Source organism: Pan troglodytes, chromosome 5 (genome assembly GCF_028858775.2).
Source record: "Pan troglodytes isolate AG18354 chromosome 5, NHGRI_mPanTro3-v2.0_pri, whole genome shotgun sequence".
Taxonomy (NCBI): Eukaryota; Metazoa; Chordata; class Mammalia; order Primates; family Hominidae; genus Pan; species Pan troglodytes.
This window is the reverse complement of record NC_072403.2, coordinates 166,376,847-166,401,784: the sequence shown is the minus strand read 5'-3', so window position 1 is coordinate 166,401,784 and position 24,938 is coordinate 166,376,847. Positions and strand designations below refer to the sequence as shown.

Genomic DNA, 24,938 nt, shown 5'->3' with positions numbered 1-24,938 from the left:
GCTGTGGGACTACATACAAGTGATCTCCTAGTACCTAGCGTGCATCTTATGGGATTAATTTGCTGAAATTTTCGTGAAGAAGCTGTGAAGCACATTAATTAGCTTGGAGGCTTTGAGTCAGAGAGAGCTGGATTTAAATCCCGGCTCTTGAGGGACTTAACCTCTTTACATGTCAGTTTCCTCAGAGGGTTGTTGAAAGTATTGTATTAGATTGTGAATGCCAAGTACCAGGCACCAAGCATATAGTACGTGTGCATTAATGTGGCTGCAGCTACAGTTGCTGGTATTGATGATGTTGAGGAGAAGGAGGAGAAGGAGGAGAAGGAGAAGGGGGAGGGGGAAAGGATCTAATGTATAGGTAGCTGTCAGGAGCTGTTAAGGCAGTCTCTGCTCTTAGATAGAAAAAACAAAAATCAACCAATTGTTGACAGGCCCACATTCTTAGTGAGCAGAAAAATGCATATTGGTACTGCGTGGCTGCAAAGCAAATGATGGATTATATCAGATTAAGTTTAAACAGGGAGGACTTCCTGGAGGTAGGTTTATAGTCACATATTTAAGCAGATAAATGCCCTGAGTAGGCAGAAATGGAGTTGTCATTTCAGATGGTAAAGTTATACAAGCAGTGCCCTGGGAGGGGGAGTACCATGTGTAGAGGAGAAGCTGATATGATCTGCGAGTGAAAGTAACAGGAGAGGAGAGGAATCAGGAGAACCCGAAGGCGCTGGTGTTTGATGGGGCTCTCATCATAGATTAGCGTAGGTTGATGAGCAGGCTGGGTGCAGCATAATTTCTGAGGAGGGTCCACATTATTACAGCATAGATACCAGGATGAGCAACTACTTTTTGCCTGGTCTACTTTTTGCTCTCTTTCCCCATCTTGTAACAGTTTAATTTAAAAAAATATACATGTGGTGAGTCCAACTGCAGAAATAATTCCTCAGTGATACATTCGGTGTATCACTCAGTGAGGCATTGGCCTCTGAGTTTGCCTCTCAGGCCTCTGAGGAGAGAGAATATTCATTCATCTTTACATTTCCCTTAAAAGGAGGGGTGTCTGTTACTAATTTGCTACCTATGCTTTGTTATTTAACAATCTTTGTTCATATATCTTTGTCTGGATTATTAGTAGCTTTAATAGTCACTCTGAGGTTATTTCTGTTACCAAATTTAAATGAATATATTGTGTCCCTAGACAGAGAAATGGTCAAGAAAGAACTGTTCTTTGGCTGGGTGTGGTGGCTTACACCTATAATCCCAGCACTTTGGGAGGCCAAGATGGGAGGGTCACTCGAGCCCAGGAGTTTGAAACCAGCCCGGGTAACATAGCGAGATCCTTTCTCTATTAAAAAAATAAAATAATTAGCTGGGTGTGGTAGCACACACCTGTAGTCCTGGCTACTTGGGGAGGCTGAGGTGAGAGGATCACTTGAGCCCAGGAGTTCAAGGTTACAGTGAGCTGTGTTTGCATCGCTACACTCCAGTCTAGGCAACTTAGCAAGACCGTGTCTCATTATCAACATAATAGAACAGTTGTTGTTTGAAGTGCCTCACTCATTCACTCATCCTGTAGGTCTAAGAACACTCCCACATCCTCGGAGTTGTGGCATAATTCTGTGTGCCTGGTACACAGATTATAGTATCAAAGAGATCACATGTTTTATTTCTTTCACCAGTATTTCAGTTTGCTTAGCTCCCCTTCACCACCCTTTGGATCTTGTTTCTCGATGTTTCAGGAGGCTGAAAAATGAGTATTGTTCTGAAGGGACTGTTGTTAATGTTTTATAAGTTTAAGTCTCACTCGGGGCTATGTCTCTAAACGTTGGAGTAATGAGTTAATCTATTTGTGATTCACTCCAGGGCATGTACATCAAATCAACCTATGATGGGTTACACGTGATTACTGGAACCACAGAAAATGTAAGTGTATATTCATTAAGTGTAAAATCTGTTGTGTGTTTAAACAGATTTGATCCACAGTCTCTATACTTTGAATTTAAACGTGTGCATGCTGTTTGATTATTGTGAGAGCGTGGGTACCTGCTTTGTTTATTTCTGTTGATAGAGTACTGCTTGTCACCAGCTGTTGTCAATTTATTATTTAAATTGTCCTTTATTGCTCTTGTTCATATACCTTGCCCAGTTTTTACCCCTACCCTTGTGTTAATTATTCCTTTTGCACACTGAAAGTGTTAAGCCATAAATACAAAAGCAATGATCTTTTTGTTTTTGAGAGTCACTCTTATAAGAACTGGGATTGGTGGCCATGTGTATAAAATATAATTTTTTTTATTTAATGGAATTTTTATGTCTCCAAAGCAGCTATTTCAGGATTTTTTACAACATATTTTTATAGTTGTGTTTCATAATATTTGGCATGATATTGAAGTTTAGTCCTCTCTCCCCACCCCTTGAATAGGAAAAGCAGGTCTGTTTCTACTGTGAGAGACTTCTGTACACTGTGTACTTCCTTCTGGAAATTCTGCTATGTGTAGAGTTGTCTTTAGCCCCTCAAACATTTTGAATTTGTGAGAAGTAGAGCTGGTTGAATGCTTTCTTCTTGCAGCCTACAATGTGGCTTGCTTTTGAAAGACATTGATATGAAACTAAAAATGTTTGAATAGCTTCCCTGGGTCTGTGCAAAAGAAGCATGTATTTGGGGGAATTAACCTATTTAATCAGCTAAGACAGGAGGAGATAATTCCTAAAATTAGGGGAAATTTTAGTAGCTGCTTTTCTAATCTGTTTGGTAGAAATATGTGTCTAATTTTGAGCTTCAGCTGCTAGATCTTTTGATAAAGGAAAATGGCATGATCTTTGAGTGTCTGTGATAAGCACTTGATGTTTGTAGTGAGAAAATGATACTGCTTAAGGCAGTCAATGAATTATAAACACATTGCATGGTTCTGGCAGATGAATGGGTAGGAAATGGTAGTGTGTTTCAGGATTCTCTGTTGAGCTGCAGCGAGGAAGCCCTGAGAGTCACTAGGAGTTTTTATACCATCTCACCTCCTAGACAATAACAGCACAGGAAGCTCTGCTTTTAGGCTGGGGATGGTGCGGAAGAAAAGACACAAGATGCAACACACGATTCTTCCTTCATCCTTGATCGAGACTCAGTACATTGCAGCTCAGCCATGATAAGAACACAGTCATATCTGTTTGTATGGATGAGAAACATGGTGAATGTCTTTTCAGTTTTTAGAGTTGAAGTTTTGCAATCTAGCAATTTGATGATTACATTGTCTGTCTTAACCAGACCAGTGTGTTTTCCAACTCTATTGGGTCTTCTTGAAGCAATTTCCCTCTTGGATCTGGAGCACTACAGAATTACTACTGGAAGGCATAGTACTTCCTTCCTCTTGCACCACCCCCCGTTTTAAAGAAAAGACGGGCCGGGCGTGGTGGCTCACGCCTGTAATCCCAGCACTTTGGGAGGCTGAGGTGGGCAGATCACAAGGTCAGGAGATCGAGACCATCCTGGCTAACATGGTGAAACCCCGTCTCTACTAAAAATATAAAATATTAGCTGGGCGTGGTGGCACGCATCTCTAATCCCAGCTACTCGGGAGGCTGAGGCAGGAGAATTGCTTGAACCCGGGAGGCTGCAGTGAGCCGAGATCGAGCCACTGCACAGTCCAGCCTGGGTGACAGAGCAAGACTCCATCTCAAAAAAATAAATAAATAAATAAATAAATAAAAGAGTTCAATGACAGACTAAACAAAGCTGCTTTTGAATTAAATGAAATGTCATATGCCATTAATGATATATTCCCTGAATTCCTACCAGAATTGTAACACTGGCTAACAGACTCAGGGTCTGTCCTGGTATTCCCATGTAGGACTGTATGGAAGTCGTCTCAGGGAGTGGTGGCTACCATCTTGTTAGAGATCAAAAAAGAAAACTTGTCTTCTTCCATCTGGTAATCCACTTGAAAATGTCACTCATTCCTTTAGTCATTCAATTCGCATTTATTGAGGACCTGGAATGTGCTAGACACTAGGCTAAGTAAGTCTAAGTCTTCTAGACAAGCATGGGAAGTTAGGTGAGAGCCCACTTCTCCCAGGCTCAATCTGGATATTTTATTCTTAATGCTGGGTATTAATACACTTGAATGGCAGTAGAAAGTGCCAGCTCCAGGTCAGCTTTTGGCTGTCACTTAAGGTTGCTGTGACTTCACTGTCAGAATGTTTTAATGGAAGCCTAGTATGGTGGGTAGCAGTGGATGAAAATCACCCATTGTTTTCACAAGTGAATTATGTCCATATTCTTCAATCTTGGACTTGAGGCTGAAGCAATGCTTGCTTGAGGCTGAAGCAAGCAAGGCCTTCAGTCCATTTCTTTGAAGGTTACCTGAGAGGCCAGGATCATTCCAAAGTCAGACCAGCAGTGTCTGATGTTTCTCTTATTTCTTTTTTTGATGTTATTTTAGACCTTGACGAGAGTCTTGACACAGCCTCATCCATACTTCTGTCCTCCACCCCTGAGATCCGGTGGGAGTTAGATTAGCCTCTGAAGAATGGGTGCATTATTCTCTAGGTCATGACCCTTCTGCAGCAAACCAACACAAGCATCATTTTTCAGTAGTCCTCCTCATGGTGAAGATAGGCAAGAGCTACTGCCCTGGGCAGAATTTTGGTACCAAGCTCTCTCTTTACCAGTGTTCTGCCAAACACAACTCTTAATCACTTGATTGGACATTTGAGAAATGAAGGCAAAAGGATCCTTAGGAAGGGAAGTCAATTCAGGACATCAGAGCATGTTTTTTAAGATTACACATCTAGAGACAGGGACTTCCTAGCCTTGGGGCTATCTTTTGTAAAATGAAGCTTATCTTAAATGAATCCTTTGCCCAGGAAGATTAACTGGACTGGACCGATTAGGATCAGAATTACTAAAGTAGGCCTTTAACTGTGGGTTAAGCATCTGGCATACAGGGACAAAAAGGAGCATAGATAAATTCATTTTTTAAGTGATGTAAGAAATCTGAGATGGGCCGGGTGCGGTGGCTCACACCCGTAATCTCAGCACTTTGGGAGGCCAAGGCCTCTTGATCACCTGAGGTCAAGAGTTCAAGATCAGCCTGGCCAACATGGTGAAACCACATCTCTGCTAAAAATACAGAAATTAGCTGGGCGTGGTGGTGGGTGCCTATAATCCCAACTATCCGGGAGGTTGAGGCAGGAGAATGGCTTGAGCCTGGGAGGCAGAGGTTACAGTGGGCCGAGATCACACCACTGTATTCCAGCCTGGGTGACTGAGCGTGAGTGAGACTGTCTCAAAAAACAACAACAACAACAACAAAAAACCCAGAAACTTGAGATGAACATGGGCTGGTCTCAGGTGAGCACTGTTGGGTACGGTAGCAGGTTAAATGTTTTCACAAATAACTCACAGTTACCAGGGCCTTGTATGAGGCCTAGATAAAATCAAAGGGAATATTTCTGCAGTTTAGGGCTGCTTGTTAATTTCCCGTTGAGCCTGTCACAACAATTTAGAGAAACTTCAGCCAGTGTGTCTTGGGTCTCATTGCTGTCCCTCTCCCTGTGTTCAAAGGTGCTATTTTTTGGATATTTGGAAATTGTTTGAAGATTTAGCCAGTAATGTAAGTTAGAAAATTAAATCCTCTATTCTAGATAATGTTTGATTAGAATTTGAAATCCAAGGTTTATCTTTTCTTCTTCTCTTAGTCATATATGAGATACCTTCAACATAAAGAGTTCTAGGCTAGGTGGCTGATATGAACAAGAACACCATGAGCAAAATATTTGACAAATGGATTATATCCCTTTATATTTCTTTTTTCTTTTTTTTTATTTTGAGACGGAGTCTCGCTCTGTCGCCTAGGCTGGAGTGCAGTGGCGCGATCTCGGCTCACTGCAAGCTCCGCTCCTGGGTTCACGCCATTCTCCTGCCTCAGCCTCCTGAGTAGCTGGGACTACAGGCGCCCGCCACCATGCCTGGCTAATTTTTTGTATTTTTAGTAGAGACGGGATTTCACCGTGTTAGCCAGGATGGTCTCGATCTCCTGACCTCGTGATCCGCCCACCTCGGCCTCCCAAAGTGCTGGGATTACAGGCATGAGGCACCGCGCCCGGCCTATCCCTTTATATATATTGTTGTTGCAGTGATGGTAAATTAATAACCAGCCGTTATTTGAAGGAAAAAAAGTCTGGATTTTGTTTTGACACTGAAGACTCATTTTTGAATGTAATCTGAAAATGAAAAGAAAACTAAATTCATTTTCTTTAAAGCAATTTCTGTTGCCACCAACTTTCTATTTTAACAGCATCGCAATAATATGTAAAAGAAGATGGAATGAGAACAACATTTAGTTTTAATAAGGAAACGAGATGACAGACTTACAAAGATGATTTTCCACGTTGAACAGTTGGTCAGCTTTTATGAGATTAATTTTGATAAGGATATGTGTAAGAATTTTTTTAGATGAACCAATAGCTTTTATCAGCCAATCATTTTGACAGTATGTCCAGACTGGGCGCGGTGGCTCATGCCTGTAATCCCAGCACTTTGGGAGGCCGAGGTGGGCAGATCACCTGAAGTTGGGAGTTCAAGACCAGCCTGGCCAACATGGTAAAACCTCATCTCTACTAAAAATATTAGCTGGGCGTGGTGGCAGCCACCTGTAATCTCAGCTACTCGGGAGGCTGATGGGGGAGATCCGCTTGAACCCAGGAAGTGGAGGTTGCAGTGAGCTGAGATCCACCATTGCCCTCCAGCCTGGGTGACAGAGTGAGACTCCGTCTTAAAAGCAAAACAAAACAAAAGACAGTATGTCCAGTCTCTTCCCGATAGATTAGCTGAACCTGGCTGTTCTAACAGACAAATTATCAGTTATAACAGACACTAATAAAATGGATAACACAGGATTCATGTGTTAAGGTCCTATAGACTGTGTAGTCTCAGGGGAATAAAGTGCATTGTTTTATTTTTCCTGAGAAAATGTTATTTCAGTTGCTAATTGTCTACAGAAGAAAGAAGAAATAAAAGCAGAAAGAAATAGAAGGTTTAAAAGAATTAAGGCAGGTTATTTTGTTTCTGTACAGTCTCCTGCAGACAGATCTCAGAAGATTCATGCTGGTGACGAAGTCATTCAAGTTAATCAGCAAACTGTGGTGAGTTTGTTTATTGAGGCTCAATTTTCCTCCTTAAAACTTTTAATTAAATCTAAAACCATTTTGTTTAAATTTTTAAAATTTGCCGCTTATATCCTATTTTTCATTATTTTAGGTTGTGCTAACATGAGCATACTTACGCCTGCCTATTTTGTTTCTATGTATCTGCTCACAACCCTGACTGCCCTGAGATAAATTCATAGGTTCGGTTTTTTTCGTTATTCATGAGCAAGTCTTCCCTCCCCATTTGCTTTCTTTGAAGGTGGGATGGCAGCTGAAAAATCTGGTGAAGAAATTGAGAGAGAATCCCACCGGAGTTGTGTTACTGCTTAAGAAGCGCCCCACCGGGTCTTTCAACTTTACTCCTGCTCCCCTGAAAAACCTACGGTGGAAGCCACCTCTTGTACAGGTATCTGGGATTAACTGTAAACCTCCATCCAACAATGTTGAGTATCTCATTAGTCTCCAAACAAAAAGAGATTAAAATTTGAAGGTGATTGATTGGTTTCAGGAGTTTGTATGTAATTATCCTATACTCCTGCCTATGTGAAAATATGAATTCTAGATCTACATGGAACAGTATATATAGTAGCCAGTAACCATATATGACTATTTAAAGAATGAGGCCAGGCGCGGTGGCTCACGCCTGTAATCCCAGCACTTTGGGAGGCCGAGGCGGGCGGATCACGAGGTCAGGAGATCGAGACCATCCTGGCTAACACGGTGAAACCCCGTCTCTACTAAAAATACAAAAAATTAGCCAGGCATGGTGGTGCGCACCTATAGTCCCAGCTGCTGGGGAGGCTGAGGCAGGAGAATGGTGTGAACCCGGGAGGCAGAGCTTGCAGTGAGCCAAGATCGTGCCATTGCACTCCAGCCTGGACGACAGAGCGAGACTCTATTCTCATAAAAAAAAAAAAAAAAAAGGATGAAATGACATTAAAAGTTAATCTCTGCATGATCACTGGCTACATTTCAGGTGCAGAATATTCACATATGGCTGGTGACTCCCGTATCGGACAGTGTGGATACGGACATTTTCATTATTGCAGAAAGTTCCTTCTAGTCCTTCTCCTCTCTCATTTCAAACACATACCTACATAACTGTATACAGTTTGAACACTAATCCTGGAGAGACCACATGAGGTTGAGTCATCAGCAGCGCTTTACCAGGGGAGGGTTGGGGGCGGTGAGTGCAGCCCACCCCATGGGGACAGTATCACACCATTATTTAGACATTATGTAGTATTGCCAATCTGCGCTGATAATAGAAGACTAACTGACTGAGTTTTATTTAAGTTCTTTTCAAACGATATACCCTTTTATTGCCGACACCTGGGTGGATCACACTCACTGGTCACACTCCTTGTTATGCCATTGGTCCTTAGTGTTTATTTCATAAACCAAGAAGGAAAAGCAATAACCTTATAATGCCCTTTTATAAGATCGAGATTATGGTTTATTTGTAACTATTTTTGATGTTATTGTATGTCTTCCTATGGAAGAACTGTAGTCTTAAACCATCAATTTTGAAACTTTGTGAGACAAGGTACTGGAAACATTATAGGTGTCACAGAGGAGAGGTTAAAAATAAATAACTCAGAGGCCGAGTGTGGTGGCTCACGCCTGTAATCCCAGCATCTTGGGAAGCTGAGGTGGGTGGATCACTTGAGGTTAGGAGTTTGAGACCAGCCTGGCCAATGTGGCAAAACCCCATCTCTACTAAAAATACAAAAGTAGTCGAGCGTGGTGGCCTGTGCCTGTAATCCCAGCTACTCAGGAGGCTGAGGCAGAAGAGTTGCTTGAACCCAGGAGGCAGAGGTTGCAGTGAGCTGAGATCACGGCACTATACTTCAGCCTGGATGACAGAGTGAGACCCTGTCTCAAAACAAAAACAAAAACCAACCAACAAACAAAAACTCACAGTAATAAAGGTAGGGCAAGAGGGGAACATAATTACAATCAGTTTATAAATAATAACCAAACATATTTTAAAATTCACTTTTTAATTGACAGATACAAATTGTATCTATTTATATTGTACAACACAATGTTTTGAAATATGTTTACATTTTGGAATGGCTAAATCAAGCTCATTAATATGTTTATTACCTCACATACTTATCATTTATTTGTGGCAAGAACACTTAAAATCTACAAGTGTTATAGCAACTTAGCAATTTTCTAGCATGCAATGCATTTTTATTAACTATAGTCACCGTGCTATACAATAGATCTCTTGAGCTTATTCTTCCTGGCTAACTGAAACTTCGTACCCTTTGACCAGGATTCCCCAATCCCCTTCCTTCTAACCTCTGGCAGCCACCATTCTACTCTCTGTTTCTAAGAGTTCAATTTTCTTTTTTTTTTTTAGATTCCACATATAAGTGAGATCATGTGGTATTTGTCTATATGTGCCTGGCTTATTTCACTTAACACAGTGTCCTCCAGGTTCATCCCTCTTGTCACACATGATAGGATTTCCTTTTCTTCTTTTTTTGTTTTGTTTTGGTTTGAGACGGAGTTTCACTCTCGTTGCCCAGGCTGGAGTGCAGTGCCGTGATCTCGGCTCACTGCAACCTCCATCTCCCAGGTTCAAGCGATTCTCCTGTCTCAGCCTCCTCTGAGTAGCTGAAATTACAAGTGCCCGCCACTACGCCCAGCTAATTTTTGTATTTTTAGTAGAGATGGAGTTTCACCATATTGGCCAGTCTGGTCTCAAACTCCTGACCTCAGGTGTTCCGCCCGCCTCAGCCTCCCAAAGTGCTAGGATTACAGGCGTGAGCCACCATGCCCCACCAGCATTTCCTTCTTTTTTTAAGGGTGAATAGCATTCCCTTGTGTATATACACCACATTTTCCTTATCCATTCATCTGTTGATGGCTGGGCTGTTTTGAAAAATGCTGCAGTGAACATGAGGGTGCAGATATCTCCTCAGCATACTGATCTCATTTCCTTTAGACGTGTATCCAGTAGTGAGGCTGCTTTTTAATTTTTCAAGAAACCTCCGTAGTGTTTTCCATAATGGCACCACTAATTTACATTCCCACCAGCCGTGTGCTAGGATTTCTACATCTCCACATCCTTATCGCCACTTACCTTTTGTGTTTTGGTAGTAGCCATTCCAACAGGTGCCAGCTGTCATCTTACTGTGGCTTTGATTTGCATTTCCCTGATGATTAGTGACACTGAACATTTTTTCATATCTCTGTTGGCCATTTGTATATCTCCTTTTGAGAAATGTCTATTCGGGGCTGGCTGCAGGGGCTCATGCCTGTAATCGTAGTGCTTTGAGAGTCCAAGGCAGGAGGATCGTTTGAGCCCAGGAGTTCAAGACCAGCCTGGGCAACCAAAGCAAGATTGTCTCTACAACAATTTTTATTTTTTAAAACCAACTAGCTGGGTGTGGTGGCACATACCTGTTGTCCCAGCTACTTGAGAGGCTAAGGTGGGAGGATTGCTTGAGACTGGGAGGCTGCTGTGAGCCTTGATTGTACCATCGCATCCACCCTGAGTGACAGAGTGAGACCCTGTCTCCAAAAAGAGAAAAAAAAAAAAAAAGCAAGAGAGTCATGTTAATTCAGGTCCTTTACCCATTTTTTAAATCAGGTTCTTTGTGTTTTTTTTTGGTTTTTTTTTTTTTTTTTTTGCTGTTGAGTTCTTTGAGTTCCTTACATGCTTTGGGTATTAACCCCTTATCTGATGTATGGTTTGCAGATACTTTCTAGGTTGACTCTGCCTTGTCGATTATTTCCTTTGCTATGCAGAAGCTTTTTAATTTGATGTAATCCCACTTGTCTGTGTTTGCTTTTGTCGCCTGTGCTTTTGCAGTCAGAGCCAAAAAATCATTGCCCATAACTGAGCCTATTGATTATACTCCAGCTGTTTCTGTTTGCATTGGTCAGTGTAAAATTTAAACTTGGTTAGATTTTTTTGGATTTCTCAGAATATGATGCTTAACATTCCAGAGGCGCTAATTCCTCGTAGGTAATTGATGGAGTGCCTGTCAAATGCTTGCTCTGCCCGCTAATTGTTGCATAAGATAAATGTTGGATTCTGAAGGAGAGAGAGGTGTGGACTGTGAGGTGGGAGCCTGGGAGGGTAGGTGGGATTTGCATTGGTGGATGGGAGCATGTATCATAGAGGAGATGAATGCTATTCTTCAAACACACTCGCCCACAAAACATAGATAGGCCACCATCAGGGAAGGGCAGTGTCTTAGATAAGGTTTCGTAGAGCAGAGTCTTAGGTGTACATCCTTGTGAGAACAATTTTGAGGGTATGTGCTCCAAGTAAAACTGGTAAGGGAGAGAGAAAGGCAGAATGATGACCGGGAGGCAGCAAGGATGCCTCTCAGGTGCAGCGTAGCCTTGACCTACTATGCAGGACGAAGCATCCTGGTGGAGCCACACAGCTCCGGGTTCTGGTGGCCCTGCTCGGGCGAGGCAGCTCCGTCATCTGAGGGCATTCTTCCGAGAAGGGGCAGCTGTGCGCTTTAGCAGCTGACATTCCCAGCAGCAGGGGGTGGTAGTGTTGGTAGTGAGACTCTAGATGGGCTCCAGAGCTTCTACCAGAAGAAATGAGTAGCTCAGACTCTGCGGAGCTGAGGGTGGGAGATAAAGTTGGACTGGTTGCATGAGACTATAGTGGCAGCTATGGAGTGCCAGGCTGGGGAGTATGGGCTTTCTCCCACAGGTGACAGGTTGACAGCTGCTTTTACATGAATACCTCTATTACTCTGCTAGGGCTGCCGTACGGGGTGGTAGAAGTTCAAAGTCAAGGAGTCAGTGGAGTTGGCTTCATTCTGAGGACCCTCTCCTTGGTGTGCAAATGGTGGTCTTCTTCCTCTGTCCTCGTGTGGTCTTCCCTCCATATATGTCTGTGTCTTAATCTTATGGGACACCAGTCATGTCAGATTGAGCCCACCCTAATGACTTCCATTTTAACTTAACCACCTCTTTAGAGACCCTATCTCCTAATACAGTCACATTCTGGGTACTGGGGGTGAGAATTTGAACACAGGAATTTTAGGGGACACAGTTCAGCCCATAATAACATCTAAACATAAGAACCACCAAAGGGAGGCTGCTGTATAAGGGTAGCTACAGGGCGATGTGGTCCTGGGCAAGGCTGGTGATGGGTGATTCAGTGAAAGAAAGACTAAGAATGCTGGAGGCCACTGGGAAGCACATCAGAAGGGCTCAGCAAGCAGCACAGCCTAGTGGTTATGAATGTGGCGCCTGAGTTGAACCACTTGAGTTCAGATCCCAGCTCTGCCACTTACTAGCTGTTGTGGGACCCTTAGTCAAGGTATGTAATCTTTCTAAGCCATGCTCTTCTCTTTAGTAGTGTTGACTATTCAAAAATGTTTTGGGGTAAGGGTGAGAAAGGCCAGCAAGGCTGGGGAGAAGCAAGTGTCCAATGTGACAGGGAACCTGTGTGGTGACAAAAATTGAAAGGTCAGAAAAGAGGCCATTTGGAAGGAAGAGATGTTAGGTATTTTGAGCATAATTGAGTTTGAGGCAATAGAGGAAAACTCACATGGTTATGTTCAGAACATGAGTGAAAATAATTTTTAAGTTCAGACTAGCGTTGGTCTCTTGACTTCTGGAAATTCACTTAAGAAGAGACACTGCGATGTTCTCTGGTTTGCCTACTTTCCTGCCAAGTCCCTCTAGCTGCAGTTTGGGGAAGAGGTGCTGGTGAGAGACAGAGACTCCTAATTTTGCTTGTGACACAGGGAGATAATTACTATCAAAATGCAGACACCATTTTATAGCTTAGCTACCAAGTGTTCTTGCGATGTGCCCAGGATATTTTCAGAATATAAACTGTGGTAGACAAATACTCTGCAGACTTAGTCCCCAGCCCTGGGGGTTTCTCTGTGTTCCATTCTTCATGATTCTTTGTGCCTGGGCACCCACCCTTCCCAGAAGAGAGCTCTAAGTTGTTCAACATCATTACTGTTGTCCTATCATAGAAAAGGCATTCACCACTCTGTTTTGATGCCACACTCCTGGGAAATGAGAGTTACTGATATAGAAGTAATTAACAATGTGTGTGTTTTCAGGGAGCATCAATTTTGTGGAAATGTTCTAGTTTACTTTTGCTTCTAAGATTTGGAGAATCTGGATCCTGGCCTCATGTTTTCAGATATGGTCCAAAATTGACATGTTGAGATGTCAATCAATTACAAATTGAGCAGAATTGATAGATTATGCATTAATGGCCACAGTTTAAAATATGGGGGTTCTACTCTGGAAGACTGAAAGCTCAGTCCCTGCCCCTGTGACTTGGTATCTCTCCTGAAAATGAGCTGTCCTCTGTGAATCTCCTGGTGGCCATGTCTATCTCCGTCACACTGGCTAGTCAGTCCTTTCAATCCTTAGAATCAGGTCACAGTTTCACTTCAGAGATCTCTTCCATTACAACCAGGCTGGATAGGGTTGAAGGGTACCTTTTTGTTTTCGTTTTTGTTTTTTTTTGGTAGAGACGGGGCTTCATTATTTTCTCTAGGCTGATCTTGAACTCTCGAGCTCAAGTGATCTACCTGCCTCAGCCTCCCAAAGTGCTGGGATTATTACAGGTGTGTGCCCACACGCTGGGCCTAAGGGTACCTTTTTATGTCTGCCCAGGGCTTGGCACAGTCTCACTGGCCTTCACCAAATATTTCCCTGCCTTGACTCCAAGATTTCCTTGCTGTTCTTTACCAACCAGAAAAATCATTGTTGTCATTGTTAGATTGTAGAAGGTAAGATTGAAGTTCTCACATGAGATATTAAAAACCATGTCCTTTGAGACCAGTATCATAGTTCAAATTCAGCCATGTGGATTTCAAGTTAAGATTAACTCGTATATATGAATGCATATATGTATAAATAGTACTAAAATAAACGGTATAAGGTTGTGTATTTTCTATGGGAAAGCAGTGTCCTAAGTTGTTTACATGTGTTATCTTACTTAATTCTCACAGCCACCCTATGTTGGTACTATCCTTGTCCCTATTTATTCTCATTTTATAGATGGGGCACAGAGACATTGTGTGACTTGCTCAACAATAAACAGCTAATAAGGGCTGAGCGTGGTGGTTCACACCTGTAATCCCAGCACTTTGGGAGGCTGAGGTGGGCGGATCACCTGTGGTCAGGAGTTTGAGACTAGCCTGGCCAACATGGCAAAACGCCATCTCTACTAAACATACAAAAATTAGCTGGGTGTGGTGGCACGCACCTGTAATCCCAGCTACTTGGGAGGCTGAGGTAGGAGAATCACTTGAACCCAGGAGGCACAGGTTGCAGTGAGCCGAGATGGCACCACTGTGCTCCAGCCTGGGAGACAGAGGCAGACTCCATCTTAAAAAAAAAAAAAAAAAAAAAAAAAAAAAAAAAAAAAAAAAAAAAAAAGGGCAGCTAGTAAGTCTAGCCAGGATCACATCCAGAGTTCCAAGCAATACTCCTAGTCAATAGTAGCACTGCTACTGATTGCTTTTTCTTTTCTTTTCTTTCTTTTTTTTTTTTTTTTTTTTTTTTTTTTGAGACAGAGTCTCACTCTATTACCCAGGCTGGAGTGCAGTGGTATACTCTTCGCTCACTGCAACTTCTGCCTCCTGGGCTCAAGCAATCCTCCCATCTCATCATCCCAAGTAGCTGGGACTACAGGCGTGTGCCACCACGCCTGGCTAATTTTTATATTTTTTTCGTAGGGGCTGGGTTTTGCCATGTTGCCCAGGCTGGTCTCGAAGTCCTGAGCTCAAGCAATCCATTGTCCACCTTGGCCTCCCAAAGTGCTGCGATAACAGGCAAGAACCGCCGTGCCCAGCCTTGCTAGTAATTTTCATGAACTAACTCATCTAATTCTCACTGCAGCTCTATGCAAGAGATATTATCAGTATCACTCCTTTACAGAGGAGGAAAGGGAGGCCACAGATGTTTAAGTGATTTGCTCAGAGCTAGAGTCATAACCCTGGCACCTGGCTCCTAAGCCTCTGCTTCTTGCCACTATACATTGTCATTCAAATCCCTCAGCTCATTCTAAGGTTTCAAAGAAGAATATAAGTTAAATATTGCGAATATCTGTAAACACATGAATGACCTCAGTCCCTGTTCAGACACGGGGTTGGTGTTGGTTTGGGGGAGGGGAAATGAACACCAAGAATCATCTCTGAATTGATCTCCACTCTTTGCATTGCTATGTTACTCCTGTTTCAGACCTCACCTCCACCCATGACAACCCAGTCCCCTGAAAGCACTATGGATACCTCACTGAAGAGGGAGAAGTCAGCCATCCTGGATCTTTATATTCCTCCTCCGCCAGCTGTTCCCTACTCTCCCCGGTATGTTGCTGTCCATTGTCATGGTATGCTTGTCTCCTGTTGGTGTCGTTTGTAAATGGTGGTGTGAAAAGAGGATCTTGAGAGAGGAAGTTGCTGAGCCACAGTGTGACAGGGCTGAATCTGGAACTGCCGTTAAAAGTATGATCAGCCTTATTTTATAGGAGTGTAGGGACATATCTGGGTTCTGTGGGGCTTGAAGCTATACAGTTTGGTGGGGAGGGCCCTTTTGAGAAAAGAATATGGCAGTATTGGCTAGGTGTGGTGGCTCATACCTGTAATCCCAGCACTTTGGGTGGCTGAGGCGGGCAGATCACTTGAGCTCAGGAGTTCAAGACCAGCCTGGGCAACATGGTAAAACCTCATCTCTACAAAAAAATACAAAAATTAGCCGAGTTTGGTGGCAGATGCCTGTAGTCCCAGCTACTCAGGAGGTTGAGGCAGGAAAATCGCTTGAGCCTAGGAGGTGGAGGTTGCAGTGAGCAGAGTTTGTGTCATTGCAATCCAGCCTGGGTGACAGAGCGAGACCCTGTCTCAAAAAAGAAACAAAGAAAAGGATATAGCAATACCTTACTTTTGAAAAATGAATGAAAACGTGCTCTCCTGGGGCCTTGGAAGGGTCTGTTGGGGGCCCTGCAGGTTAAGTTTCATTAACTCCATGGTAAATTCATCTTGAGGGGGTAGATAATAAGTATTTCTGTGAGATTAATGAGAGTTGCAGCTTGATTTTGCTGAGAAAGATGTGTTCTTCATAGAACTTGAAAAAAAACCTATGTGGCCAGGTATGGTATCTCACGCCAATATTTCCAGCACTTTGGAAGGCCAGTTCAGAGGATTGCTTGAGCCCAGAAGTTCAAGACCAGCCTGGGGAATATAGTGAGGCCCCATCTCTACAAAAAATTTAAAAAATTAGCTGGGTGTGGTTGTGTGCGCCCGTGGTCCTAGCTACTCAGGAGGCTGAGGTGGTAGGATCACTGGAGCCCAGGAGGTCGAGGCTGCAGTACAATACACCATGATCATACCACTGCACTCCAGCCTGGACAACAGAGTGAGACCTAGTCTCAAAAACAAAAAAACAAAAAACAGAAAAACCCAGACCTTGTGAGTGTAGGTATGAACATTTCGTGTGTGTGTGTGTGTGTGTGTGTGTGTACCATAAATTCTTAAAAAGATAGTTGCTTCCTTCATGGCTAACTTAAATACTGTATGGTATAATGAGGGTGGTATATAGAGTGTACAGGATGATTTAGGTGTGATCTAGGCTTATTTTTATCAACTCACATATTTATATATGTTGATAAAACTAGACAATCTGGCTCATTTATTCAGCATATCTTTCCTGAGTATTGGGTCTGGGTTACCCTCTGACACAAAACAGACTCGGTCTTTGACCCTACAGAACTGCCAGGGTCTTATCAATAATTCAAGCATATATTGAGAAATATATGATTAGGCTATAATATTTCATAAAACAAAGTTCAGGCTGGATTTTATTACAGTGACATTTTACTTTCTATCAGAATTTTTTGTTTGTTAGTTTTCATTTGAAGCTGAGGTATTTGCTTCATTGTATTTCTTCTGCATTGGGTGCAGAGATTCAACATTGTTTTCCATTTCCTTGAGTCTTGGCTTACTCAGAACTTATTATAGCGTGTAGAGAATGTACCTCAGGTGATCGGGGCATTCTGGTTTGCAGGATCTTAAGTGTGTTTAAAGTTACAGGTAGTCTTTCCCTCTGCATATAGAGAGCATGACATTCCACTACTAATGTGTGGATTGTTCTATCAGAAACTGGAGGAAGGCGCCCTCCCTTGATCCAGAATATTCTTGTCTGGGTTCCTGGAGTAGTGGCAAGAAAAGGGGTGCTGTGTACATAGTGAGAAATAAAGGAACCTGGGGCTAGAAGGAGAGCTGGATTAAACTGCTTGGGAAGACGCTTTTGAGAGTGCACACACACCACTCCTGAAGGATTTTCTGAGGAATGAAAAATGGGAATGGATTACTGAGAAACAAGTCATGAGTCATGAAAGCTTTGTGAATGGGGAGTTATATGCCCGGTTTAAAGGTATGGAAGGAGATATATATGCGGGTGGGAGGGGTAGGTGGATGCCATCCCACCTGGGAATACCACACACAGACATGGCTGATTAGTAGATTGCTTTGGGACTCAGTTGATTCTGTATTTTGTCTAGCAGTTTTTGTCCTGATTTGCCTAATGGAATTTACCAAGTGCAAAAAAACTAAGCAGCTGGTAACTTGGACTCAAATTAATCCTACACTTTAAACTGACATGTAGATAGAATTAGAATGGAATCAGTGATCCAACTTTTGCTGGTTTTTGTAGTATTTGGTTCAGAAAAGAATCACTCTCCATTGGTTACTATAAAGGTTCCTTTGTATCTTTTGACATGGTTTTCAAATCTAACAACTTCATAATATATCAAGTCTTTTTTGCTGGATTTTGGCAAAGATCCGACTCTTGGCATGAGAAACGTGGTTCGCTAGAGCATACCTTAATGTGTGATTGCTGTAGTAAATAGGATATTCAGCTGCACACAGAAGCACAGGAAAACTAGAGCTGTCTTTTCAAAGGTATATTTGTTTGGATATTAAAAAAAAGCCTGCATTTACTCTTCTTTTTTTTTTTTTTTTTTTTTTGAGATGGAGTCTCGCTCCATTGCCCAGGCTGGAGTGCAGTGGCATGATCTCAGCTCACTGTAACCTCCGCCTCCTGGGTTCAAGCACTTCTCCTGTCTCGGTCTCCCATGTAGCTCCTGCCACCACACCTGGCTAATTTTTGTATTTTTAGTAGAGATGGGGTTTCACCTTGTTTGTCAGGCTGGTCTTGAACTCCTGACCTCAGGTGATCCACCTGCCTTGGCCTCTCAAAGTGCTGGGATTACAGGCGGGAGCCGCTGTGTCCGGCCTGCATTTATTCTTATTTCATCACGTCATGGTATTTTGCTTATTTAATAGGATCTGTATGTATTTGAGCGGCAACTGGGGTTGACAAAAGGAATGCTTTTCCTCCAGTGGAAAAGGAGAATTTAAATTATCTTCTGTGTGCCGGAGGTGGCAGCACTGCTGGAATTCTTCAGTATGAGAACATCTTTGTAAACAACTTAATTATTGTCCATATTATCTTCCAGGGATGAGAATGGCAGTTTTGTTTATGGAGGGTCCAGTAAGTGCAAACAACCATTGCCTGGTCCTAAGGGTTCAGAGTCCCCGAATTCCTTCTTGGACCAGGAAAGCCGGAGACGAAGATTCACCATTGCAGACTCGGATCAGTTGCCTGGGTACTCGGTGGAAACCAACATTCTGCCCACAAAAATGAGAGAGAAAACACCATCTTATGGTAAGTTTCGAGTGCTTGTTTTGTTCTGCCGTCGGCCTTGACTTCTCCTCCCCGCCCCCTGCCTTAGTTGGAACTGTTGGATGAATTTGGCAGACTTTAAGAGTAATCTGATGAAAACATAAACCTCAATGAAATTCTAAGTATGAGACCTTTATTCATGTCTCTCAAGCGGATCCTTGTTGAGTCATTACTCTGCCTGGCATCAAAGCCCAACTGGGTGAGATCATGTTACAGTTTTAACTTTCAGTGCCTGGGTTTTAGCTTTGGAGTTGCTTTGCTCTGTAGACTCACAGGCTCAAGTTTAATGTGCCTCTATCTTAGTAGCACTCTATTTCCTGCTATGGAAATACAGTGCTTTAAAATACTTTTATTTTAAAATTTGTTATTGCTTGTGTCTAAGTGGGTGTGATATTGTGAGGTCTAAGTTATACATAAAGGGAAGGGTTCACTGAAGTTCCAGAACTCATCAAACTTGTCACCTTCTTTCTCGTCCCTCTGAAGGCAAGCCGCGGCCTTTGTCCATGCCTGCTGATGGGAACTGGATGGGGATTGTGGACCCTTTTGCCAGACCTCGAGGTCATGGCAGGAAAGGTACGTTTAATCCAAGCAAACCAAGGAACAGCAAATGGGGAGTGAACAGACCCAGGGCCTGGTTTCACCTCTATTTCTAAATGTGTTATAATAAGTAGACTGAGTACTTGGCCTTTCTGAGTCCCGTTTTCTCATCTGTAAAATTAGGACTGCTGAAGATCTTTAAGATCCTACTTATTTCTAGAATGGCAAACTTATATAATCCTAGTTAGTGATTGTAAATATCCTAATTAGCATTGAGTGCTGTAAAAAGGCTATAGACTTTAACGGTCTAATTTTTATTCATTTATTTTTTAGAGACAGGATCTTGCTCTGTTACACAGGCTGGAGTGCAGTGGCGTGATCATGCCTCACTACAGCCTTGAGCTCCTGGACTCAAGTGATCCTCCTGCCTCAGCCTCCTGAGTAGCAGGGACTACAGGTGCACGCCACCACGGCTGGCTAATTTTTTTTTTTTTTGGTAGAGACGGAGTCTCAATATGTTGTCCAGGCTGGTCTCAAACTCCTAGCTGTAAGTGGTCTTCCTGCCTCAGCCTCCCAAAGTGCTGGAATTACGGGGATGTGCCACCATACCCAGCCAATAGTCTAATTTTTTAATGAATAGAAATAAATTATTCATTAAACAATCTTTTTCAAAATTTATTTTTAAAAATTGAGATGGGGTCTTACTATGTTGCCCAGGCTGGCCTTGAACTCCTGGGTTCAAGTGATCCTCCCACTTCAGCTTCCTGAATAGCTGGTGTTACAGACGTGTGCCACCATGCCCAGCTTTCATTAAACAATCTCATTCTAAATTTTGTTGCTTTTATTTTTGGAGTCTGTTTGATTTCTGATGAACAAACATGGATTTTTTTTTTTCTTCCAAGTCCTTCTTATGTTAGAAGGCAGTTACTATTTGAAAAGAAATTTGTGTTTAATTCACCCTGTAATCAAAGTCCCTGGTTATTATGCTGGTCTTGAGTGAAATGTTTTAAAACATTCTCATTTTATTGCCAGATTGCATTTGATTGTCATCATTGGCAGAACATTATAACATTGTTTTTGCAGTTGTTGAAACAAAGGGCAGTTGAAAAGTTAAAGTACAATAGGCTTTAGATAGTAAAAGGAAGAAGAAAAAATTCTGGAGGCCTAACCTTCCAAAGGGATTGATTGACCCCTGACCCTTTCTAGGGACTTGGTAAAGTTTGTCACCTAAGTACCCATCTCACCTGTATTATGCTAAAGTGAAGAAGGGAAAGATGCCTGGGTACCTACCATTCAGGATCCCCTTAGTTAACGTGTGAGTATCCATGGAGCAGTCAGCAGGTGGCAGGGCTGTCCTTTGTTTAGATTTAGACACGTTAACATCTTCCTTGCCGTTCTTCTGAGCCAGGGTTGAGCCTTTATTTTATACATGGAGAGATGAAGTGTCAGGGTTATGGGGTGTGAAATTGGGAAATGGAAAAATACTTGTTCCCTCCACTCCTCCTTGCATATTTTTCTTGCATGATTGTTTTGGAATAAAGGTATCTATCTATACACAGCCACTTAAAAAAATAGCAGTTTTATTGAGATATAACTCATTGCATGAAATTCAGCTTTTTAAAATATACAGTCAGGTGGGTTTTAGTATATTCACAGAGTTGTACCCCAGTTGCCACTATTCCAGAACGTTTTTGTCACTCCAAAAAGAAACCTTGTGCCTTTTAGCAGTCACTCCCAATTCCGTCCTTCTTCAGCCCCTGACAGGCACTCATCTACTTTGTGGATTTGCCTGTTCTGGACATTTCATATAAATAGACTTATGCAACATGTGGCTTTTTGACAATGGGCACTTTTTCGATGTGACTGTTCCCCTTTCATTACAAAAGTAAAGCAAGTACATTGAAAAACATGGAAGGCATGAGAAAATAAAACTCAGCTGGAATCTGTTTCTCTGACCTAAGAAATAATCACTGTGAATGTTTCGTGTGATTTCCAGTTGTTCCTGTATTTACATTTATATACTTAGAAAAATGTGCAAAATGGGAGAAGTTGGCCAGGCGCGGTGGCTCACACCTGTAATCCCAGCACTTTGGGAGGCCAAGGCAGGCGGATCACGAGGTCAGCAGTTCGAGACCAGCCTGGCCAACATGGTGAAACCCCATCTCTGCTAAAAATACAAAAATTGGCCAGGTGTGGTGGTGGGTGCCTGTAATCTCAGCTATTCGGGAGGCTGAGGCAGGAGAATCGCTTGAACCTGGGAGGCGGAGGTTTCAGTGAGCCCAGACCTCACCATTGCACTCCAGCCTGGGCAACAGAGTGAGACTCCGTCTCAAAAAAAAGGGAGAAGTAAATATTCAATAATACTATGTCAAAATGAATATCATCGACACCATATTTGAAAAGAATATAGCCGTATTAGTATGCCATCTTATGGCTCTAGCGCCTATTTATTCAACGTGCCACTGTTGGAAATTTAGGTTTTGTTTTGGTTTTTTTTTTCAAATTCTAAAATTTGAAAAAGGCTAAAATTTTCTAAATTCTAAAATTTAGAAAACTTAGAATTTAGAAAATTTAGAAAATTTTAAAATTTGAAAAAGGTTTCAGTAGGCTAGGTGTGGTGGCTCATGCCTATAATCCCAACACTTTGGGACGCTGAGGCAGGTGGATTGCTTGATCTCAGGATTTCGAGATCGGCTGGGTGTGGTTGTGCACACCTGTAGTCCCAGCTACTTGGGAGGCTGAGGTGGGAGGATCGCTTGAGCCTGGGAGATGGAGGCTGCAACTAGCTGAGATGGCACCACTGCACTCCAGCCTGAATGACAGTGAGACCCTGTCTCAAAAAATAAAAAGAAGCATAAAAATAAATGTTTCAGTAAGCATCCATGAGTCCATAGATCTTTGCACATTTTGGGGTGTAGAATTTCTGCTTCACAAGGATGCTACATGTTACCAAAGTGTCCTGTATTTTAAGTTTCTATTCAGTTTCTTAACATTCCAGCCCCATCCCAGGGGGTCTGCTGGCAGTTAGGGCAGGATCACTCTTTTCCTTGTTCGGGAATGTCCCTGAATGCCCAGCTTGAATGCCCTGCATTAAACAATGCATAAACAGTTCGTGTTCAGCCATCGCGGGGCACTACACTCTATGGTCCCCACCCACTAAAGGAGACCCGTGTGCTACCTCTCAGGCGCTAGAGCAGCCTAAAGTATGAGGGACCCTTCCCGTTTCTGCTTCCAGAGCACCCATTGGTGGGCCCAGCCACAGGTGGGACCTTGTGGCCAATCCAGGGAGGAGAGCAGTAAAGGTATGGTGCCCTAATTCAGGGTGGTGGCAGAAGTCTGGGCAGGCCGAGGGCCCTCCAAAGAGCACTGTGCAGGGGATTGTGATTTTTTTTTTTTTTTCTGGAGGGGACAGAGTCTCGCTCTGTCACCAGGCTGGAGTGCAGTGACGCGATCTTGGCTCACTGCAACCTCCGCCTCTCGGGTTCAAACGTTTCTCTGAGTAGCTGGGACTACAGGCGCCCGCCACCACGCCAGCTAATTTTTGTATTTTCAGTAGAGACGGGGTTTCACCATGTTGGCCAGGATGGTCTAGATCTCTTGACCTCGTGATCCACCCACCTCGACCTCCCAAAGTGCGGAGATTACAGGTGTGAGCTACCACGCCCGGCTGGGATTGTGACTTAATGGACTTTGTCTGGAAACAGGGGAGGATGCCCTTTGCCGGTATTTCAGTAACGAGCGGATTCCTCCGATCATTGAAGAGAGCTCCTCTCCCCCATACCGGTTCTCCAGACCCACGACCGAGCGGCATCTGGTCCGGGGTGCGGACTACATCCGAGGAAGCAGGTGCTACATCAACTCAGATCTCCACAGCAGCGCCACGATTCCATTCCAGGAGGAAGGGACCAAAAAGAAATCTGGCTCCTCAGCTACGAAGTCCTCGTCCGCAGAACCGTCCCTCCTGGTCAGCTGGTTTACGCGCCTCAAACTGTTGACTCACTGAGAGGGACCCTGCTCAGGCCACCTGCCTGGCTCCTGCCCCAAGTGCCTTGCTTTTACAGTGGACAGCCTCTTCTCGTTTCAGCCTCAGTATTATGTAGGGACCTTACGCAATTTCTTTTTTTTTTGAAAAGTTATCTACTGCCCTTCTTGGAAGTTTGCAGGATTGGATGGGAACAAATTCAGAGGATCTTAGGTGCTGGCTTGTGGAGACAAAAGGAGGGAAATGGGTAGAGCCTGTTTGTCTTGCTTCCCCAGAGATAGAATGTGAAGACACGCACTAGAAATCGCAGTCCTGGCCAGAGACGTTATGGTCATTGTGAGGGACTGGTGGCATTGTTCCTTTTTGAGGGGCTGGGGGGACTAAAATTGGTGGCTATTTTCACACAGATGTGTTGGTTTGTGGTCCAACTTCTTTATCTGAAAAAGCCAGTGAGAAAACATTTTTGATTTGATTTTTCTAAACTATCTACCATATTTTAAGTGTAGCAGCTTTGACTTTGCAATAACGTGGCAAGTATCTGATTTCTCCTTTGAGGCAGAGGTTTAAGTGTAGGCCTGTTACACTTGTTTGATACCTTTTTCATGACAGTCTCAGTATAGATCAGTTGGTACAGAAATACATGAACACATTTTGATAGGGCTTATTTCACACAAAGAAGTTTATGGTTATTTGTGTGGGGTGTTGTTGTTATATATTATTGTCTTTAAGGGAAAAGAAGCTATAAGATTCGCTGACAGCCAAAGTATCATTTAGAAAAGTGAAGCAACAAGATTTAGGTTGATGAAAGATACATCAGTTTGCATTTTGACCTGTTCAGTGTCTGTCTTCCAGCATGGTGTGTACAGTTCTTCAAAATTGTACACAGTTTGCTAATTAGAAATATCTTGGAAAGCCTCATGGTCACTAATTTTCAACTAGCATCAGGTATTTTGAAAACGTGTGTCTGGATATTAACTCTTGTTTAAACTGAATGTATGATATTTTGTTAGAATGGAAAAGTACTATCTTGTTAATTTAAGTATTTTAAATATAGTTGTATATTTTTCTTACTCTTAGTCACCTGTAATTGAAATATTTCTGTTTTGCGTCATACACGAAGCTAGTGAAAAAGAAAGTGCAAGGCATGTTCAGATGAGCAAGTGACTATCTTGGCTGTTGCCAGCAGGGCAGTATTGTTAAAAAAAAAATCAAAATAAACCCTCCTAAGCATTTTGGGATTTTATGGATTAGAAATGGAAGAACAGGAGAAGCATATGCAAAGTGAAATTGCACGAGGGGAATTTTCTGAGGTATCTTCCTAGGCAGAGCCGAAATCCCCTATTCCAAAATGCCCTTTCTCATACCACCGGAATTCTTGAGTTTGCTGAACTGCCTGGAATTCAGCCCATGAAAATCACTGGAGTTAGGAAACATCTTCCCTTTAAAATGCCTCCGGTGTGGTTAAAGGAACTAGCAACCACTCATGTATAATTACTGTGACTGAATTCAGTCAGGCTGGTTTTGTTTGTTTGTTTGTTTGTTTTTGAGATGGAGTCTCAATCTGTCACCCAGGCTG

The 24,938-nt window shown here is 42.8% G+C and overlaps 1 protein-coding gene across 5 annotated transcripts in view; it reads left to right on the top strand.

The window, feature by feature from the left end:
- Positions 1–24,600, top strand: part of CNKSR3 (CNKSR family member 3) — a 105,000-nt gene extending 80,400 nt beyond the window's left edge. For 4 of the 5 annotated variants that reach the window (XM_016956501.2, XM_016956502.3, XM_054686437.2 and 1 more), the window contains 7 exons: positions 1,861–1,920; positions 7,069–7,137; positions 7,400–7,546; positions 15,346–15,470; positions 18,617–18,825; positions 19,327–19,416; positions 23,085–24,600. In XM_016956501.2, the coding sequence (XP_016811990.1) occupies positions 1,861–1,920; positions 7,069–7,137; positions 7,400–7,546; positions 15,346–15,470; positions 18,617–18,825; positions 19,327–19,416; positions 23,085–23,383 (999 nt within the window). In that variant the 3' untranslated portion in view covers positions 23,384–24,600. The remainder of the gene's footprint in view (positions 1–1,860; positions 1,921–7,068; positions 7,138–7,399; positions 7,547–15,345; positions 15,471–18,616; positions 18,826–19,326; positions 19,417–23,084) is intronic. The other variant, XM_054686438.2, reaches the window with a different exon arrangement.
- The last annotated feature ends 338 nt before the right edge of the window (positions 24,601–24,938 follow it).